At 42.0% G+C, this 21,100-nt stretch overlaps 3 protein-coding genes and 1 long non-coding RNA gene across 5 annotated transcripts; 3 read left to right on the plus strand and 1 right to left on the minus strand.

Moving 5' to 3' along the window:
* Positions 1-52: 52 nt before the first annotated feature.
* usp21 (ubiquitin specific peptidase 21) lies at positions 53-5,894 on the plus strand. The gene is made up of 11 exons (XM_037103901.1): positions 53-1,043; positions 1,512-1,568; positions 2,222-2,339; positions 2,426-2,540; positions 2,987-3,106; positions 3,249-3,313; positions 3,397-3,584; positions 3,922-4,000; positions 4,092-4,199; positions 4,717-4,831; positions 5,003-5,894. The coding sequence occupies exons 1-11, from the start codon at positions 888-890 to the stop codon at positions 5,100-5,102; spliced, it is 1,221 nt and encodes a 406-aa protein (XP_036959796.1). The 5' UTR covers positions 53-887; the 3' UTR covers positions 5,103-5,894.
* LOC119022712 lies at positions 3,133-13,924 on the minus strand. The gene is made up of 3 exons (XR_005076053.1): positions 13,759-13,924; positions 3,948-4,030; positions 3,133-3,563 (listed from the first exon to the last, which is right to left on the minus strand). It is a non-coding gene; the product is annotated as an uncharacterized LOC119022712 (long non-coding RNA).
* Positions 6,079-10,000, plus strand: LOC119022711 (rho-related GTP-binding protein RhoA-C-like). Of its 2 annotated transcripts, none has more exons than XM_037103903.1 (5): positions 6,079-6,159; positions 6,774-6,929; positions 7,685-7,805; positions 7,907-8,037; positions 8,142-10,000. In XM_037103903.1, exons 2-5 carry the CDS (start codon positions 6,774-6,776, stop codon positions 8,313-8,315), a joined length of 582 nt encoding a protein of 193 aa, XP_036959798.1. In that variant the 5' UTR covers positions 6,079-6,159; the 3' UTR covers positions 8,316-10,000. The 2 variants fall into 2 exon arrangements, with proteins under 2 accessions (XP_036959798.1, XP_036959799.1); XM_037103904.1 differs by having other exon boundaries at positions 6,133-6,194.
* rbm10 (RNA binding motif protein 10) lies at positions 10,195-20,958 on the plus strand. The gene is made up of 23 exons (XM_037103896.1): positions 10,195-10,350; positions 11,025-11,107; positions 11,186-11,690; positions 12,047-12,217; positions 12,312-12,381; positions 13,781-13,854; positions 14,778-14,864; positions 15,009-15,069; positions 15,168-15,326; positions 15,986-16,146; positions 16,260-16,357; positions 16,648-16,735; positions 16,868-17,069; positions 17,170-17,279; positions 17,374-17,455; positions 17,566-17,657; positions 17,775-17,963; positions 18,229-18,423; positions 18,585-18,641; positions 18,797-18,991; positions 19,212-19,259; positions 19,813-19,868; positions 20,203-20,958. Exons 2-23 carry the CDS (start codon positions 11,091-11,093, stop codon positions 20,291-20,293), a joined length of 2,808 nt encoding a protein of 935 aa, XP_036959791.1. The 5' UTR covers positions 10,195-10,350; positions 11,025-11,090; the 3' UTR covers positions 20,294-20,958.
* The last annotated feature ends 142 nt before the right edge of the window (positions 20,959-21,100 follow it).

Consider the following 21,100-nt stretch of genomic DNA (forward strand, 5'->3'; position numbering starts at 1 on the left):
TCTCTCCGCCTTTCTCTCTCCCTCGGACTCTCTCTGACACCGGTGACAGTGCAGGAGACAGAGGTAGACTTTCAGCTCCGGCCCACAGACACACAGTGAAACAGTAGACCTCCCCCTTATGCATTTTTAACAGCTCAGCAAGTGATGGGAACAGTTTGGTTAGGACACTTTGTCCACAGACAGAGTGACCCAAGTGATCAGGTGAGTCCAAACCGTTCTGTTTGTTCGCTATTGCTCTGCTGTATTTATCAGGCATCATGTGCAAACTAACTTTGTTTGCAGGATTATTTCCCTGTAACGCCAACCAGTTTTGGCTTTGGTAACATCTCAGCGCACTGGCTGTGATACTGCCGTGCTCTTTTTATAGCTTCAATTCTTGACTCTTTGATGAATGATCACTTCATGTGAGATCTACAAAAATCTCATTCTTTTTTTTGTGTAAATGTGCGCCCTCAAGTTTTCTTGTTAACGTCAGGATCATTGAGATCTATTTCAGACCTTGACTCTCCGAGCTGTCGTGCTCGCTGTAATTACGAGAGAGAATTACAACTTGATCTATTCAAGATAAGGATTTACCTTAAAGGGATACCCAATCACAAATTAATCCTCTTCTTTTTCCCCTCAGCTCTGAATAACAATCCTCGCCATTTTTCCTGGAAAAGAGAGGATCAATCATCTTTTTCTTTTTTTTAATTCATCTATTTATTTTTTTTAAAGTGGACTCTTTCTGTCAGGCATTGTATGAACCGCCCTCACAATTTGCTCACTTTGACCCTGCATTTGAAAAAACTGAGGTTCCAGTCCGTGGGTGCGAACCACCTGGCTTTCACCCCTTTGAGAGGACCTTCGATCCATAGGCACTTCTGAGGTTTACCAGTAAAGACAGGATGCCTGGAGCCAGTGGCGTCAACGTGGAGGGCTCGTGTGAGGCCCTGTGTCGGACCCTGGTGTCTCAGAACGGCCTCCAGAGAGAGACGGCCGACATCTCCCAGTCTGTCCTCTACACCTCGCTGATGGGCCTGCTGCTGGTCGCTGACAACGAGGTGTGCAAAACACAAGTGTGATTTGTGCTCTAACCTTCAAATCTGGTCGTCTTGAAAGTGTGTTCCTTCGTGTAGAATTAATGGGACGCTCGTGAGACAAACATAAACACAGACAGAGGAATTAAGGGAGAGAGCACATCGACACACACGTGTTTCAGCACCTGTCAGCACTCCTTGGTCGGTAATAGGATGAATGCTCGAGGCTGACCTCCTTTTGGCCTGTCTTGTTATGTTAATGAGATAAGAAGACTAAATCTGTCCCACTGATGCTGTACACACACACACACACACACACACACACACACACACACACACTGACATTGCAGGGTTAAGGCAGAAAGACAGTGACACATCGTCCAGACACAGCCAGGGGTCAAATAGTAGGGCACGCCCGCAGGGCCACGCTGTATACTGTACTGTACATGCAGATGTGAGTAAATCGCTTCCTGTGTTGTCTTTGTTTTCCAGAAAGAGCAGCTCACCATAGGAAGTGGGAGAGTTGGCCTTAGAAACATAGGGAACACGGTAAGTGTTTAAACGACGCGGGACCTGCTTTAAAGGATGAGTTCACCCATACATTTTTATTTCAGTCGGTATCTACTCACCCTCACGCTGACGGAAAGTTGCACAAAGTTTTGTAGTCCACAAATAATTTCTGGAGCCTCACAGAAAAAACGGCATCGCAGCACTGTCCTGAACAACTGAAGCGGGGACTTCTTTTAAAACAACCCCAACAGAAATGACTCCACACAGCTCATCCAGCATAATCTGAGTCTTAGAAGCCACAAGTTCTTTCAATGGATTTGAAAAGACAGTATTTACTCCTTGGACGCGTGGTCAGCCTTGTGCACCGACTTCAGAGGGGGCGCACGCTAACAGCTGCAGTGAAGATTTTGTAAAAGAACATTTTTTCCAATCAATTTGGGATCTCGGTGCTCGAGGAAACTTGAATTGAGCCATATTATGTCCTCATCTACTACAGTTGTTTAGGAGAATGTTGCAATGCTGTTTTGCTGTGAAGCTCCAGAAATGTTTTGTCGACCTCAAACTTCACATGACTTTCAATCCAAAGGGGGCCGATTAAATAAGGATAAACATTTTTGGGTGAACTTTGCTTTAAACAACATTCTTTGAAGAAAATGCAACACGCTCACCTCCTCTACGCTTTGTCTCCGTAGTGTTTCCTGAATGCAGTAGTCCAGTGTTTGTCTCACACATGTGGCCTGCGGGACTACTGCCTCCTGAAGCTCTATGAGCAGGAGAAGTTCTCCAAGGAGGACGCTAAGCTCACTGAAGGTATGTTCCTATCTCCCGCGGTACCCTCCTCTTCCTTTTATTTATTTATTTATTTTTTCTCATCCCTCCTCATCTTTCTGTGCCAGCCTTCTCTCAGGTGCTGTTGGGCCTTTGGAACGAAAACGAAGGGGACACAGTTGTGAACCCACGACAGTTTTACAACTTCTTTAAAGAAGCTGTGCCATACTTCAGTGGTTACAGGTGAGAATATAGATGATGGATTTGTTTTCCTCCACGCATCCTCCATTGAAACGTTTGTGTGGGCAACATCATTGCTGTGCATCGGCTAGAGCAGTGCCGGATTGCTTTGCTTTCTCAAGAACCCTTCATTCAAACTACTTCATTCTAGACACTGCACTTCCTTAGGACCCCGGCAATACTCCTGCCAAGTGTGAAGTCCATTTGGTGAACGGTTGTTGAGAAGCTCAAAACACAGACAGACAGAGATTCCTTCGATTTTAGTTACGCATTTATTTGATTTATTCAACACAAGACAAAATCATCCTCCTGAGGACGTGAACTATGTCAATTAATTTTCCACTTTCCCACGTGTACAAATGCTGTTTTTTTGTTGATTTGTATAGAAATAGCTGCCTGTAGCACTGACATGAAGAGAAAATCTTCCCCTGTCTCTGTATTTGACCCAGTCAACAGGACGCACAGGAGTTCCTCAGGTTCCTTTTGGACAAGCTGCACACGGAAATCAACCGCAAACCCAATGTGCGACGAACAGGGAAGGAGACTGAACAAAAGTTCACCAGATTTAGGTGTGTGTGTGTGTGTGTGTGTGTGTGTGTGTGTGTGTGTGTGTGTGTGTGTGTGTGTGTTTGTGTGGAAAAGATTTAATATTGAAGCCTTTACAACCTTGATGTGACTTCAGTTGTTTTCTCATCTTTTGTCCTCGCCTAGGATTTCCGAGGAGGCGGCAGCCATGTGGAAGAAGCACTTGGAGAGAGATGACAGCAGAATAGTAGGTGAGGAAAGCAAATCCAGTCGTGGTGACCCGTCGGTCTGATCTGTAGATCCACTGATGATTCTCGCCACCCGTCTCTCACAGACCTGTTCTCGGGCCAGCTGCGGAGCTCGCTGCACTGCTCGGTGTGCTCCCACTACTCCAACACATTCGATGTGTTCTGTGATCTGTCGCTGCCCATCCCCAAGAGGAGCTCTGGCGGCGAGGTCACGCTGAGGGAGTGTCTGGACCTCTTCTCTCAGGAGGAGAAACTGGACAAGGAGAATTCCCCAGTGAGTAAACACAGAATGTGACAAACTAGTGGATTATGATACAATAATGGTTTCTAAGTTTAGGGTCAAAGATGTGTTGAAAAGTGTTATCAGTAAAGAAACTATTTTTTCTGAATGAGAAGTATCTTGTTATGGTGATGAGATAGTAAGAGCCCAAACAATATTACAATTGTTATGTAATATATGGTGATCAGAACTATAATAGAAAATTGCAGTGGATCACACACACATCAATTTTCCCGCAGTTGTAATTCATTTACATTCTGTTTTTTGGCCTAGTTTGTTATGTACAAAAGATCTTTGCAATGTAATTGATGTGTGTATTTGTGTGTTTCAGATGTGTGAGAGGTGTAACAGGCATACAGAGTGCACCAAGCGGCTGTCCATCCAAAGGTTTCCCCAGGTTATCGTGATCCGTATCCTTGGCAACAAACTCTTTTAGAAACCTATTGAAAAAAGATGTCTTTCAGTGCAGTTATGATGATAATGCTTAACCGTCTCCATCAGATCTGAATCGTTTCACAATGACACGGTGGTCAATCAGTAAAAGCACGGTGTACGTGTCCTTCCCACTCACTAACCTGGACCTTGGGCCTTATGGACCCATCGACTGTGGTAAGAACAAACAAACCTTTCTTTCTTTCTTTCTTTCTTTCTTTCTTTCTTTCTTTCTTTCTTTCTTTCTTTCTTTCTTTCTTCAGATTTTATCCTTGTAATTTCTCATGTATACCACCAGTATTTGTCTTTTTACGTTGAAAAATTAAATGTGCAGGTGAGGTTAAAGATACACAGGCCTGTGAAGGCCTTAAAAAGAAAGAAAAGGAGTTGGTGGAAGAAATCATTTTAACATTCTGACCCCACTAGATAGATTCAACAAGATTTTCTAAAGATGGTATTGTAGAGTTTTAGTTCAACAGTTGACAGTTAAGTCAACCATTGAAATAAAAAGACATGGAGCTGTGAGATGTGAAAGTTGAGGACAAGGTCCCCTGCAGTACTTGAACCATGGATGTTATAGTTGTTTTAACGGCATGTTGGTAACAAGTAGTTTATGCCATGACGTGCAAACTTGGAATGCTGAAACAACATAGTTCTGGAGAATGGAATGGAGTCATTGTGTATGTCCCAACAGGCCCAGTGCTGTATGACTTGTATGCAATCTGTAACCACGCTGGGACTGTGAACATGGGCCACTACACCGCCTGCTGTTCAGATGAAAATGGATGGTGCTTCTACAATGACTCCAGGTGAGACTTGCCCTGCACATGAGTTTAATAATAGTGATTTCTAATATGCAACTTTCTACACACTCCATGCTATAGACCGAATGTTTTGTGTATTTATCATTTGTATTGAGATCCTTTCTATATAAACCTGGAGCTGTTTCTCATGATAACTCTCCATCTACCCACATACAGTGTGACTCCAGTCTCAGAGAACCAGCTTCAGACCAATCAAGCCTATGTGCTATTCTACCAGCGCAGCAACAGCACCACTACCACCAACGCAAGGAAATAGACCAGAGACTGGCTGAGCCAGGCAGCCAATCAGATTAACTTTACCTCCAGTGTCCATAGAAACAAATAGAAGCAGCAGTGCTGCCATCTATGAACTTCTGTATGAGCTCAAATGAACTCTGAGGAGGAGAGAGGAGCTCCGTCACTTTAAGTGGGCTTGAAGAGCTGATCTTCCCTCCTAAATCATGGAAAAGCTTTTGAAGAGTCACGGCATGAAAGCTGGGACGGCTCTTAGACGGACTGTAGCCTTACAAGTCTCTGTGTCCTCAGGCAGCAGTGAGTGGGATACTTGCACATTATGCAGAGCTCTCAATGTGAGATGGTCATGATTCTTCTTCCTACCAAACCCAAATGTGCAAAAACAAATCTTGGGTGTAATAGCAATATGGCAATATTTCATTACTCGGTTGTCCTACTCAAATTCTCTGACTTTATTTTACTTTCAAACTTGAATTTAAAAATAGTAATAGCCTAACTATCTATGCAGACTTATTTTATTTTTATTTTTTTTTATCTTTATAACTCACCACAGGGATAGTCACCATTAAAAGCTGAAAATATGAAAATGAGCTATATGTTCCATCTAAGTGAATTATAATTTCTCTCTTTCTCTCTCCCTATATATCCCTATTCATATCTGTATGTTTATTTATTTTTTACATTTGCGTCTACTTTTATTGTATATATGGACAAATTGCACTGCTGAATGTATTGCATTGTTGACATTTGAATCAGTCAATAAATGAACAAGCAACAAGTCAGTCTATTATTATTCTTATTATTATTGCTGTTGTTGTTGTTGTTTTGTTGTTATTATTATTGGAGAAATGTAATTATTTCACACATTTGTTAATATGAATAAATGATAAAACTGTATCAATATGTTTTATTTTATCAACATTTGGGCAATGTTCAATGTTAAAACAAAGTTAAAAAAAAAAAAAAAAGTTCATCAGCCTGCTGACGAATGACGTTATTGTGCGCATGCGTACCCGGGGTGGGCGGAGTTTTCCAGTCGGTCAGGAAGAGGAGAAAGGCGGACACAGAAACATCAAGCGGTAATCACATTCAACGATAGCTTTTAAACTTTAAGGTGACTCTTGTTTAAGCCGCAGACGTTTGAGGATAGTGCTATGAGTGCTGTTGTTATAATTTCAGGGAGAATACCTTGAATGACAGCAGTCAAAACCACTGGAAACACCGTTAGCTTTACTGCTAGCTAATGTTAGCTGGTTTGACAGGCCCGGACTATACTGCACAGCCTTTCAGCAGGAATGGGAACAGAGCACGGAAATGTTAAATGTTTACACCCTTTCTCTCCGAGGCAGTCTCCCTGCCGGCTCGTTTTGGGTTGGATTTATGTCATTCAAAAGGACATTTTTTAATGAAACTCAAGGATATAAAGAGGCTGGTGTGTCAGCGTTACTAGCGTCCGAGCTGTTTACCGTTTAGTGCCAACCAAGAGGAACTGTAGTTGAATCATAGCACGCATTGTAATTACAGCATGAAGTTAAACAGGCTTATTCATCCTGATTGTGCATCGGTGCACTGTTGGTAAAATTATAAGTTTGGGTGTGATGTTAATAGAGGGCAACGTAAGTGACTTGTGGTAACCTTTTTCTAACAATGTGACCTTATTTTTGACTACTTTATTTTTTCCTTTTTTAAATAGATGGCTGCTATCAGGAAGAAGTTGGTGATAGTTGGAGATGGTGCATGTGGGAAGACCTGTCTGCTCATCGTCTTCAGCAAGGACCAGTTCCCAGAGGTCTACGTCCCCACTGTATTTGAGAACTATGTGGCAGACATTGAAGTGGATGGGAAACAGGTAGGGTTGAAAAAGTACCGGTTCCAGAGAGAACAAAGGGTCCTTGAAGAGACTATTAATTTGTTTGTTTTGCTTGTTGTTGTTTACTTAATTGTCATCAGATAGTAGAAGTTGTTGTTGGTTCAGACATGTCAAAAAACTGTTAAAATGTTCCTGTACATTGTAATTGTAATTTAACATACAGCCTGAGATGATGTCAGCAACATTTGCCAATTATTTTTCTTTTAATTTATTAATTGATAAATGGACGAATCATTGCAGCTCTATTTCAAGTTTCATGTTTTTTCCCACCAATGGTAAAAGAAACCCCAACATATTTGGTTGATAGATTAAAAATAATAACTGCAAATATTCATACTTTATGAGGTGAAAAAAGTGAATTTTTAGATTTAATGCTTTAAAAATGACTTGACCTTTTAGAATGACTAATAGTAGTCCATTAATAATATAGTTGCTGATTTGGTTTTATGTATCTTATCTATGTACAATTTTCCTGCCATTATTTCTGAAAAATGACTGTTGCATTTTCACTTTCACTTGTCAAAAAGTATATTGCAACAAACATAACCTGGGCATGATTTTTCTGAACGGTGGATCATATTGATGATATGTATTTACTGTTGCAAGAGTGAAAGAATAATATAATCTGGGACTGCTTAATCATGTAACTTAAATGTTATGATGGCCTTCCATACGTATCCGTTTTTCTTGATTCTATCCTCACATGTACAGAAACCTTCTTTCTCTTTTCTCAGGTAGAGCTAGCACTTTGGGATACAGCTGGACAAGAAGACTATGACAGACTGAGGCCTCTCTCCTACCCTGACACCGATGTTATTCTCATGTGCTTCTCTGTAGACAGCCCTGACAGTTTAGGTATTGTCTCTGCCACAGTCACACCACCATCTATTTAACACCCTATTGTTGAAGTGAGGTATGTTGCTAATTACTGCATTCTCTCCCTTAACTCACTGTAGAGAATATTCCTGAAAAGTGGACACCTGAAGTGAAACACTTCTGTCCGAATGTTCCCATCATCCTGGTGGGCAATAAAAAAGATCTGCGCAATGATGAGCACACCAGACGCGAGCTTGCCAAAATGAAACAGGTCAGTTTTAAAAAACATTTTTTTGTTCAAAAGAGGCTTACTTGTGCATATGTAGTTGTTATAAATGAAATAATTTGAACTTTCACTCTAATATGTGTCTCTAGGAGCCAGTTAAACTTGAGGAGGGCAAAGACATGGCGAACCGCATCAGTGCCTACGGCTACCAAGAGTGTTCTGCCAAAACCAAAGATGGCGTGAGGGAGGTCTTTGAGATGGCAACTAGGGCAGCACTGCAGAGCAAGAAACGTTCCAAGAAGAACACCTGCCTTCTGTTATAGGCTCTGAAAGAGGAGGGAGCTGCCGTCAAGCACAGATGGAGAGGGCATCTTCCGTTAAGATTTGATAAGGGGGAGAATTTTGGGGGAGGGCCCTGTAAAGTTTTGCGGATGCTCAATTTCTGATCACCCAATAATCCTCAGCAAATTAAAGCAGGTTTCAAATGATTTGATAGGCTTCTACACCTTGGTCCTCGTTCTATACATTAGGTTTTGTGCCATTTTGCTTTTGTCTATCAAAAACTTTCAGATCTATGAGTCTGTAGGGCAGGTGGTGGGGGGTGGGGGGGTTGACTTGAAGTTGAGTAGATGTACGGGTTGAAATGTGCCACAATTGGAATGAAGAGAGAAAAGGTCCTTACCAGGCCAAAGACAATGGGGACATGAGAGAGATTAAAAAAAAGACATACACAAAAAATAGGGTTGAATTAAGACCATGTCTAAGTGGATTTCACACAGTATCGCCTACATGTAGTGCCTTGAGAGCAGTGGTCACTAAGAGTAAGTTGTGGGGTAGGGATTCCTAACTTAGATGGGGTATTATTTTGTCATTTGTAGTGTCCACACATCATATTTGTGAATGCTTTCTCCCTGTCATTGGCTTGGCCTCTTCAGGCCCATATTCTGACTCAGGCTCTATGCAGGGGTATGCCTAAACTAGATTGTATGAGATCTTTTCCCATACTGAATTACTTACCTGTACTTAAGAGAGTGGGTGTGTGTTTGCGTGCGTGTGTGCAACTGTATGGTGGTTTGTTTTCTCCAGTGCAGGTCTGCATGCAGTGAATGTGTGTATATTTGTGTGGATGTGTATTAACATACGTGTCAATGTACTGTATGCATGGAAAGGCCTTCTGCGTCACTGACCTAACCCCTTGTTTCCATGCCAAAGTTACCCCTGATGGCCGTATTTTATGGCTCCGATGGGTAATGGAATTAACAGCTATTCAGAGTGACATAGAAACCTTTACTTTACTGGAAGACATTGTACTATACCTAGAGGCACAATCAGGTTAAACATGTTATCAGTTTTTAGGACCTTTTTTGTGTGTACCAGAGATTCATTTGATTGTGTTAATCAGTGGGTCAAATCATGAGTGGTTTAGTTGATAAGTTGAATATTCCTTCACATAGATGATAGGCTTATGTTATTACTCTAAAGTCCATTATGTACTGTATGTCTTACAAGGCTTTGTAAGGACATGTTATTGATGTGTATTTCAAGTTTGCCTTTTACTCAACTTTCCCCATTCCCCCATTTAATGATATTGTCATTATTGTATTATAACTTTTTATTATTGTTGTCTCTAATTCTCCTAGTATATTTTAATCATTTTACGTAAACCTGCTGTTATGATCAGCTTATGTCAGTTATCTGATAAATTGTAACCGTAGTATTCTGTTTAATTAAACTGAAGGTCAAGCTTGGGTTTCGAGGCTGGAAGGCTCTGGGGGTGGGCTGCTAGAGCAGTTTGTTTGTCTTTTTTTTTTTTTTTTTTTTGTACTGTGACATATAACAATTTTTGGATTATTATTTTTTTTTCCCCCAAATAAAGCTGATATTAGGGGTTTCTGTTGTAAGGTATTTATGTGTTATTTGATTCATTCATTTATTAATAATTAACAATCGTACCTACATTTCTGGTATTAATTTACTTTTCCCAAATAAAACACTCATAATTCGTCAACACATGTGATTCTATGATTTTGTATGTCATTTTATTATTTTTAAGACGTGTACAGAAACGCATCAAATAATTCAATGTTTGTCCTCCCGGTTTGTGGAGCACTAGTTTCGGGTTGGCCGGCTTGTCTCGTCCAATCATCATCGACATTAATGTGTTCGCTCTCTAAGCACCAATCAGATACCAGAGTCAGGTATAGGTCCCTCCTACTCTGAATTGTTGTCTTGCTGTGGCCATTTTACACTTGGTACCCTCAAAATAATTACACTTAGCTAGCAGAAAAATTAAACACCCTTCGCTCTTGGGCTTCAACGTGACATTCACATAACTACCTTTGGTTACATGTGGCACAGGTAAGTGTTTGTCTTATTTCACATACAGTTGCGTTAGTTGTGTTTGCAGCGGTTGGCAGACGTTCGGAAACAGCGGCTCTGCCTGGACTAGCTAGCCAACCTCAGGCTAAAATAGTTAGCTTGCCTGCTATCCGAGATGACCGCCACACGTCATTGGTGAATACTCCTTTTTTGACTACTAAGGATTGTCAGGATGCGAACGTGCATTGCGTAACGTGGCACGCGTGTTTAAAAGTCTTGTAGGGCTATACCTCTGTTAATAGTTCGTGACATTTGTTAAGCAGTGACTGAAGTGACATTACTGCAAGTTGGAGAATTCAGCGTTCAAAAACACAGCCAACCTGGTTGCACACCCTGCTGAAAAACAAACAAAAAAAAACAAAAACAGCAGAGACCAGCACCAAAACACAACATATGCTGGTCTTGCTAGTGGCTTTTCACCAGCAAGATCAGCATATGTTGTGTATTGGTGCTGGTCTATGTTGTTTTTTTTTTCCAGCAGGGCAATGTAGTCAATGGTATCTACCTCTGGGCTCCTTTGTTTCTTCGCTCATAAGTTTTGACTCCGTTTTTGCAAAAGGCAAGATGTGTTTATGATAGGTCTGCAACATCAACTGTGAGTCTCCTGACTGTTGCTTGTCAGTAGGAAAAGTAAACTGCTGATGTACTTCCAGGGTATCTGATGCTGTAACCAAATAGAAAAAAAAGACTGTGACCAGGAGCAGAGTCATTTGATCAGTATGGACTATGAGAGGAGGTGAGTGACACATTCATGTTATACTTTTCCTCATTATGGAGTACATGTGTCCCTCACATTGTCTTTCATGGCTATCAGGGGTGGACGAGGTGACCGCACAGGTCGCTATGGCAGCATCCACAACGATCACAACTTTCGGGACATGGATTACCGAGCCTATGGCCAGGAGGATGAGGAGGAAGAAACAGACAGATCATACGGCCACGACGAGCAAATGCTAGGTGTCTGTGACCTCCAAGACCGCCTGGGGTTTCACCAGAGAGGAGATGGGCGTGGGGACATTGGTTGTGAGGGGAAAGGGCTCCTGTGGCCCCCTTCTACTCAGTCGCAGCCTGACCTAGCCCATCCCATGCTCCAGAGAGAGGAGGAGGGATCCAGGCAGGAGTTCGAGCAGTTACGGACTGGTCAGCAGGAAAGGGGTCGTGGGAGAGGTGGACGAGGCTTTCCTGACAACAGTACCCCTCATTCAGGAAGTAGGGATGGCAACTGGGGTCGTGGTGGTGCCCATTCTGAACAGATGGAATACAATATGGCACGACAGAGAGAGGAGGAAAGGTTCTCTCGCGGGGCACTGAAGAGAAGGGTAAACCATAACAAGTCTGTCCTTTGTGTCATAGAGCTGCTACTAGAGCCTGACCGATATATTGGTTGGCCGATATTACAGATATTTTGTTATCGCTGTATAGATTGCCTGATATGTGCAGATATAAACTGTTAGGAATTGCAATGCTGAAAAAATATGCTTGGGATAATATTATATAATGATAATAATTATAATTATTAAATTGTCAGTGAAGTTTACAGTATCAGTGCACTGATGTTATTTTAGACAAAGTTTAATGTTAGACTGTAAAATATCCTGTCTCCATTTCATATCTTTACTCCAATCATTTTAACTTGTTGGGACATCAGTTGCTAATCTGTGACTGTTGTCTGCAGGCTTTTCCAGTGGGGGCAGAGGAGCATAGTTGTGGTAGTGCTGGTCCAGACTTGTCCCTTGAGGAGTTGGATCAAAGGGACCAGGACTATCGTGCAGATCTAGACCACAACCAGAGGCCGAGCAACATCATAATGCTTCGCATGTTGCCACCTAATGCCACTGCCAATGAGGTTTGTTTATGTCTCCCAGGCAAGTTTGTGTGTCTACAGTGGTCCAATGAGATGTTGATCGGCGTAAACAGCAATCATTTCTCTGTGTTCTTAGATTCGGGCACAACTTCAGGAGCAGGGGATCCAGCCAAGAGAGGTTCGCCTCATGAGGAACAAATCTTCAGGTGAGAACTAGTCCATTGCCCCGAATTTGTTTTCTGTTCTTGACTCTCCCTTCGTGTCACTCATCCATCACCAGCTCTTTCATTTTCATCGCTCTTTCGGGTTGATTAACCGTATCTGTTCTCTCTTCCTAATAAACGTCCTCCCTTTTCTTCTCTCTTTCTGTCACTGTCTTTACTCATACGCTGAAAGCAGGATAAATAGCTGATGCAAAGAAGACATTTATACTCATATAAAGGCTATTGCATAGATTTCTGCTTCAGTACTTTGGTCTGCTGGTGTCTGAATTCGGGCTAGTGCCAACAGCAAAAGATCCATGCACGCTTCAAAGGAGAGTGGTAACCATATTTGCCTCTAAGACAGGAAGTCATGCATACAACAATAGGCTTTAGATCTTCACTTCATGGCTTTGCTTTTCCTATTCACCTAGGCTCTCTTACTGTCTTTACCATTTCATGATTCTGCCTCATCCATCTTGAAGTGCGATGTGTCTGAATATATTAACAGTGCTCACAAACTAACAGTGTCATCTGACAAATGAGCAGCGGAAGCAGAATCTGTTTGATTGTGTGTCATTTAAGCTATTTTTGAATGTGCGAGTGTTGGGATATGACGTGTTGCAGCTACCTCTCAGCTACGGGAGTGTCATCCATACCACTCAGAAAAGCTTGTCTTTTTCTAAAGGTTTCCATTAAGGTCATTGTCTTACTGGCCTCCCTCTTCGCTAACTCACTGGTTGTGTGTAAGGTGTGCCTTATTGAAACAGGCACTCTTACAATCCCCACACTGCTCTGTCTTAATCACCCCTACATCACTGTTTCTCTGTTAGGACAAGTAACTCTGAGTTTTAACTGTTATAATGTGCACTTTTGTGATTTACACACAATACATAGCATTGTTTTAAAAAAAAGTCATAATTTTAAATATGTTTAGTGTGTTGTGTAATGCATGGACATGATATGCAGTGTTTAAGATGAAACATTACACCACAGTGCTACATAGTTCAGACAGCATTCGGACCCTCAGTAGCAGATATATGCGTGTGTGTGCCTGTGTGTCTATGTGTGTCTGTTCTGCCAGGGTGCTTCATCAATCAAAGCCAAAGAGCTCAGACTCAAACTGATGAGTGGCTAGGGTTCTCCCTCTCTCTCCCTCTTTCCTCGACCCTGTTGAGTTACTTGACATTGCGTCCTCCCACCCTTGTAGAGAATTTGACAGTGGCTCCTCAACTGGCTGTCAGGTGTGTTTTTTCCAAGGGAGAGAGGAAGCAATGATTTATTTTATTAGTGCTGATACAGGGTCTCTCTCTCTCCTCTGGACATGAAGCACTAACCCCTCAATGCGTTGTTGTTATGTTGTTGTTGTTGTTGTTCGGTTACCATGGCGCTGGGCGGTGTCCAGGTCAGAGCCGAGGATTCGCCTTCGTCGAGTTTAATGTCATACAGGAGGCCACGCGCTGGATGGAGACCAACCAGGTCACTCTCCCCTACACAGACACACATACACATATATACATACATACAGTGGGACATATGGGTTAATATCAGAACAAAAGTACATCCACATCATGCCCTGTCATATGCACATGATGCATTCCTCTATGGTAAAGACATGCAGAGTGGAGAATATTTTTTTTGTCCCTGAGGTGGGTAGGTAAGTCTTAATAGTCTTTATAAATTCTTTTTTTTTTTCTACTTACACAGAATTTCAAAAACAGCCAAATTATTTTTACATCATGCTGACATCTGTCTGTCTGGGGCCCAGTGGCATAGTTTTCATAACTGGACCCTCCCAGTCACAAGTGCTCATCATTTGTCCAATACAAGCTCCTCTTTCTGCAGTGACATGTTCTCACTCTCCTAAGTTTACAGTACCACCTCTGGGATAGTATGACAGTTTGAATATATTTCCTCACATGGTCTATTGTATGTTGAATCGGAACCACTGTAGCATTTCATTTTCTTGTTTTTGAACCTGTCATATCTGGGTCATCTACCATTATTACATCTTTAGGATGGAGCTATTGTCTATTTTGGGGTTGAAGGTGGTGACAGTGGGATGGGATGTGTGGAAAACTGTGAAAAGGTTTCCCCTTAAGGGGGGAGGGATGACACATTTGAACAAAATATATTGCGTCCTTATAAATGGATACCCACACACTACACACCATCTCAGTCCGTCCCAGTTTCCTAAAGCTGAAGGTTGCAATTCTCTGGTGTCCTCTTTCTTTCAGCCTCAGCTCTACTCTCTTTCTCTGTCCCCTCTTCCTCACTCTTCCTCTCGTCCCTTTCAATCTCTCTCATCTCTTGTGAGATGAGGCCTTTCTCTGGCATGTGTGGCCTAATTATTGCTGATAATCATTCTTTGTTCCCCCTCCCTCTCTTTCTTTTTCTTTCAGGGCGTGCTACTGATTCTGGGACAAAGAGTGTCGATGCACTACAGTGACCCAAAACCGCGTGCCAATGAGGACTGGCTCTGCAACAAGGTTGTGTGTGTGTTGGCATTATTTGCCATGCATAAATGAAAATCTAAATTTGTACAGTTGTATCATCTGCATGTCTGTCAGTCACTGTAGTGGCTCAGTCATTTAAGAAGTTTTTTAACAGCAGGTCATGTACCATTTCAACAGTGTGGTGTGCAAAACTTTAAAAGAAGAGAGAAGTGCTTCAAATGCAGTGTGCCTAAAGCAGGTAAACTTTAAGCCCCTACAGTAAATATCACAACTATTCTTCCTTTTATTATAACACAAGCTCATCATATAATGATATGGCATGTTGTCTTTCCCTAGAGGCTGAGCTAAAGCTGCCCCAGTTGCAGAGGGATTTGCCTGTTGGTCTCCAGAAGGAGCGAGCCCAAGGCTTGTTGCCTTTGCCAGCACCCTACCACTCTTCTGGTCCTACTGTGAACCCAGGACAGGCTGCACCACAGGCAGATGTTGCCAATGACAGTAAGTCCATTAACTGACATTTTCCTACCATGGCAAGCTGATTCGCATTTCCGTTACCACTTAACCTCGCCAAGTTGAACCAAGCCACACCAATGCTGGGCCAAATTGTCCTGCCTCAAGCAGTCTCTGGTGGCTTCTCACCACTGGGGCCATGCCGAAATGACCCCCAGTCTCCCTCTCAAACAGGCATATGTTACAAAACTGAAATCTTGTCTGTACAGTATTGCAAAGACAAAGACATGTTAAAACTCTTTGTTTTCAGCTCTCAGTACTCTTTAAGCTTCTAACTATTTGAGTTCCGCTTCATCTTACTCTTTCATCGTATCTGCTTTCAGCTGTTTGAGGAGTAATGTTAAGTTACTGCTGGTTAAAACAGAACATTTTATAACTGATTATTTTGTGAAGAATTTATGGGAAACTAAACTGAAGTGTGTTTTGCAGCTGTGATTCCTCAATGGTACTTTAAGGACAAAGAGTATTTACTGCTGCTCCTTTGGTCACTTCACAAGTCAATTGCAGCACCAGTTAAAGAAACACCTTCAAGCCAGGGAAGCCCTGTTGTAATGACAATGCAAATCCCTGCCTGCTTTCACAACACGTTACAATACCTGGTGCTTGCATTGTTAAATCTTATGTTCTCCTATTTTCTCCTACAACAGCTCTGATACTGAGAAATCTTGGTCCGCATACTTCATTGGAGGCCATCTTATCAGCTTTGGCTCCTTTTGCTACTCTCTCCCCTTCCAATGTTCGCCTAATCAAGGACAAGCACACACATCTCAACAGGGGCTTTGCCTTTCTACAGCTCTCTACCATAGTGGTGAGAAACACAAGGAGACTGACACACACAAGCACAGATGCCAGACTGATGTATTTACGAATTGTCAGTCTCTTAGACACTAGCTCATAGGTCTCTGTATGTTGTGTCAACAGGAGGCATCTCAACTGCTCCAGATCTTACAGGCACTCCAGCCAGCTCTCTCTATTGATGGGAAGACTATAGTGGTTGAATTTGCCAAAGGCTCCAAACGGTAAACAGTTTCACACCCAAACTTGGCTGCTAAGAAAACACAAGAGCACTGCATGTTATTGCTATGGCACCAAGAACAATATTGTGGTTTCAAATCGGCTATTGCCACGTCACGTTAAACTGAAATAGGTCCTGTAAATAACGTGGATCAGAAGTAGCTTAAGAGAGGATTACATCAAATAAATTAGCCTTAAAAAAACTGTTTGTATTTTAGCATCACATGAAAAGCTGTTAGAAATGTAGGTCACCAAAACCCACTGAAATCCTCTCTCTGCCTCTTTTCCATGCCAGAGATGTATTCCTGACAGATGGCAACAGAGTGAGTGCTGCTACCGTGGCCAGCACTGCTATCGCTGCCGCGCAGTGGGCTGTCACACAGGTAACCCGTCTGAATGACAAACATGATGTTGCAACTTGTCTTTAAATGCGTTAGGGTTGCCAAGATTCCCCAAATCCAAGATTGTAGTTTTGTGTATTTGTTTCATTACTTAAAACCTTTTTTTCCCCCAAGACTGCTCAGAATGGATCAGGAGGCCAGAGTATAGATACAGCAGTGTATCAGCAGGGGGCAGCAGTAACATACAGTCAAGAAGGAAATGAATACTCTGGGCTTGATGGCACAACTTTCAAGGCCCATGTAGATGCCAGGGTTGCTGCTCTGCCAAATGCAGGAGCAGCCCTAATGGGGACATACACAGGAGGAGCAGCCCCAGGTTGGTATTTATAGAGCATATCACCTGTATGACCATATATTTATAATTGAACTGCAACTGAACTTAAGCCATCTGCTTGTGTTTGCATGCCGATTTTTAGCTGCCATTTCATCTGAGGCTGTAACATCTGGATCAGCAGTCGTGCAGCAACCACTCATTCATACACAGACTGCTCTCATCACCACAGCTCCCACCACACCAGCAACACAGGTACAATATTTCTGTTGTCTCTTCTTCTTCTGTCCCTGAAATTACTGCATTTCATGCCATTGCTCTCTTGTTTTTATGCTCTGTCCCTTGACAGGTTGAGATAGTGGGAAAACCACAGCCAGCTACTACCAGCCAACCTGCTACACCAGGCACCGAACATGAGCTCCAGCAATACCGTAAGGCCACGTGTCAAGTGTTGCCTACACATTGAGAATTTATTTCAGGTACTCAACCCCAAATCTATGTGTCTGACCCTAAAGTGAGTGTCCTGTTGCTTTGACTGCAGCTGTGCCAGATGTGTCTACATACAGTTATGACGAAAGCTCTGGCTACTATTATGACCCCCTCACAGGACTCTACTATGATCCTAACTCCCAGGTAAAGCGTGGTGAATGTACTGCACTTAAAATGTTAAGCCAGCACTTTTTGTAAGACATTTCTCTGTCCTCTTACTCAGCATTTCAGTCTAATTTTGTTTGCCCGTCCTCTTTGCAGTACTACTACAACCCTCACACTCAGCAGTACATGTACTGGGATGGAGAGAAGCAAACCTACATTCCTGCTGCTACCGACCAGTCGAACACAGAGGGTGCTCCCATGAGTACAGCCCCTTCAGACTCCCTGTTTGCTTCCCCTGGTAGCAAAGAGAAAAAGGACAAACCCAAAAATAAAACAGCTCAACAGGTACTCCACTTACTGGATACAAGTTCAAGTGCTGACAAATGTGCTAAGTTAAGTTTCAGTATGAACAATTTAACTCCTCAGTTATTTGAAAACGTACACGTCATCAAGGTAGTATTTATTGAAGGGCTAGTGAGATGGATTGCATTACATTGTGCAGGCATTGATTTTACACATTTACACAGTACAACATTTCAAAATTGTTAATCTTCCTTTGTTCAGTCCATTTAACCAGTTTACTTGCATCTTTTGGGGTTTATATTAATAGATTGCCAAAGATATGGAGCGCTGGGCTAAGAGTCTCAATAGACAAAAGGAGAACATGCGTTCCGTCTCCTCCTCCCCTGCTGTTGGCTCTACAGCACTACCACCAGGATACACTAGGGCACCTGGCCACAGTCGTCTAGATGACCGCCGAGAGTCAGCTAGTGCTGATGCAGGCTATGCTGTTCTGGAGAAAAAGGTGGCTGACTCTGACACAGACATTCATGTTTTAGCTGTTAACACATGGGGCAGTAGGGTATCATAGTAAATCATCCTGCCCCCTTGCAAGTAATGTCTGCATAGGATAAAGTAGCTCTGGTAATCCCACTGATCTTGTTTTTTTTTTTTTTTGACCTGCAGGGGGCACTGTCTGAGCGGCCTCAGATGTTTCTGGACCAGATCCGACAAAGTACAGAGGTATGGACCTGGTGACAGTGATCTACTAGTTGTGTATCCTGTGTTTGTCTGTCTGTTCTTTTTGCAGAGGATGTTGGAAAACTGTTTTCAAGCAGACTGTCTTAATCTGTGTCTATTTGTTCCTCCGTCTGTGATCTCTTATCTTATTTCCATAGCGTTCACCACCACAGCAGCAGGGTCTGGTCCCAGCCTACAGCGGAGAAACTGACAGTGAAGAAGAGGGAGGCGAGAAAGATGAGAGGGAAGGGAGAATGACAGACTGGGTTAAACTGGCTTGTCTGCTGTGTAGGAGGCAGTTCCCCAGCAAGGAGGCACTCATCAGGCACCAGCAGCTCTCTGAGCTACATAAGGTAGTTACACAAACAGTACACATGATTTTTTTTTACATTGTTACAAATATTGCAAAAGTGACTAACAGCGAAGTGTTTACCCCTGGCTGGAAAGTAGTTTTAGTGTAATTGTTGAATTATGTCATACATTCTTCACTATTCCTAAAATGTGTCTCAAAATGTCACATTTACAGCCTAATGACACGTCTTAACTTGCACCTCTTCACCTTTCTTCCCTCAGCAAAACTTGGAGCAGAGGAGAGTCCAGCAGGAAGCTGCAGGCAAAGAGGTTGGTCAGGGTCTGACTGCTGGAGTTAGACAACATTACATAGACTAATCATGTTTATCACAAAGGATGTACTGTAGCAATCCAAAGAAGTCACAGTTCAGTACATACCTCAGATTTGGGGTCATGGTTTTTTAAGACCAAAACATCTAAATACATATGGCTGGATTCTTTTTATTTTATTTCACAGTAATGTGATTTAAAGTTGTTTTACCAAGTGTCCGTCAAGTTCCACTTTACAGGGGCATAGAAATACATAAAAAGAGCACATTAGAATATTTTCATAATTGCATTTTAAAGACAACAAAAGCAACCAAATAAATAGTTAGATATTAAAAACAGCCATAGTAAACAGTAATGTTTCATTGCCTTATTTAATTGAGTTGACGAATTCAGCAGACCTCAGGTATTCAGGAATTTTGTCCCACAGGTGGGGAGCAATGAATCTGAAAGTTGTTTTTATGATGGTTCAGGCATAATACATGTACTGTAGCATCTCCATTTGTTTCTGATTGAGATTAGTTAAATTTGATTCCATTGTCCTCTTTCTTTGCAGAGACTTACTGATGGACCTGAAACTCCTGATCCAAAGAGGAGGAAGTTTAACCCCATGTAAGCAGCAGTGAAGTAAAAAAATAAGATTCTACATGTAGATTTACAATTGATATGTGGTGCAAAGTGGCCAGCAAATTGACAAAATACTGGATAAACCATGCATTGTTTCCCTGTTACTTTTTAAGTCAGTGTGTTCTATTTTAACTACAGCTATGTGTGGTAATGTTTGTAATTGGTCCATACTAACATGTAAGCCCTTGATGTTTACTCCATACAATACTAAATTATGCCAATACAAGCATTTGCTAGAAATGGTGGATGTGACTTTGTTTACTTGCAGGTTCTTTCATGCGTGTGCTTAACATTATTTTATTCTCTCTTGACTCTTTAGTGATGGGATAACAGGCAGTAGTCTCGGTGCCAGGATGCTACAGGGAGGTGTGAAAAAGGGGCTTCTACTGCGCAACATGCAAGTGGAGTGAGCAGTCACCCTAAAGCCTCAACTTCCTGAACCAAACAGGACAATGACAGAGCCTAGCACACAACACTTCACCATTAACATTATATAGATATCTATAGATAAACCTCTTAATTTTGGTTTGATTCACATTACCTCAACAGTGGTAATACACTCATGAACTGATCCTGTAGCAGTGGATGTCAGGATATTGCACAGAATGCACTTTTTTGCTTTCTTCCTGAATGATGCAGTTTTAGTTCTCACTTGCTTCAGAGCTTGTATATGATAAACAAGCTTTATGTGGTTGGGAAACATTTGCTGATGGAAAATGAAAGATCGGTATTGATCTTTATGGCAGCAAATGGGATTTTCTAATATTACTATGCACCATAGATTTTTTTTTTTAAATTTAATGCTATCTGCCTCGTCATTCAGTGAATGACTGATCTGGGCATGAACTGTGTGTACATTTTAGAAAAGACTTGCCTCATGAACAGGACAATGTCACACTTACAGTGTGTAGATGAAGAGTGTCTGAGTTTGTCATATTGCAAATATGAATTCACAATGTAATAGTTATGCCTGGAGAATGTTTTTTTATTTCGGTATTTGTTCAATAATGTGACTGTGTTCCATCAGGCTTATGTAAATTAACAAGGAATAACACATTTTCATCATTATTTCTGATTTGCGTCTTGTGTGTGCAAGCCAGGAAACTGTAGCCAAGGTTTTGACATGTTTTGTGGTGATGTCCAAAGGTGTGTTTTTGCAAAAAACGTGGTTCTAAACGAGGAATGCACTCTCAGCTCTTGTTATGAAGTCGCCCATG

Source organism: Acanthopagrus latus, chromosome 7 (genome assembly GCF_904848185.1).
Source record: "Acanthopagrus latus isolate v.2019 chromosome 7, fAcaLat1.1, whole genome shotgun sequence".
Taxonomy (NCBI): Eukaryota; Metazoa; Chordata; class Actinopteri; order Spariformes; family Sparidae; genus Acanthopagrus; species Acanthopagrus latus.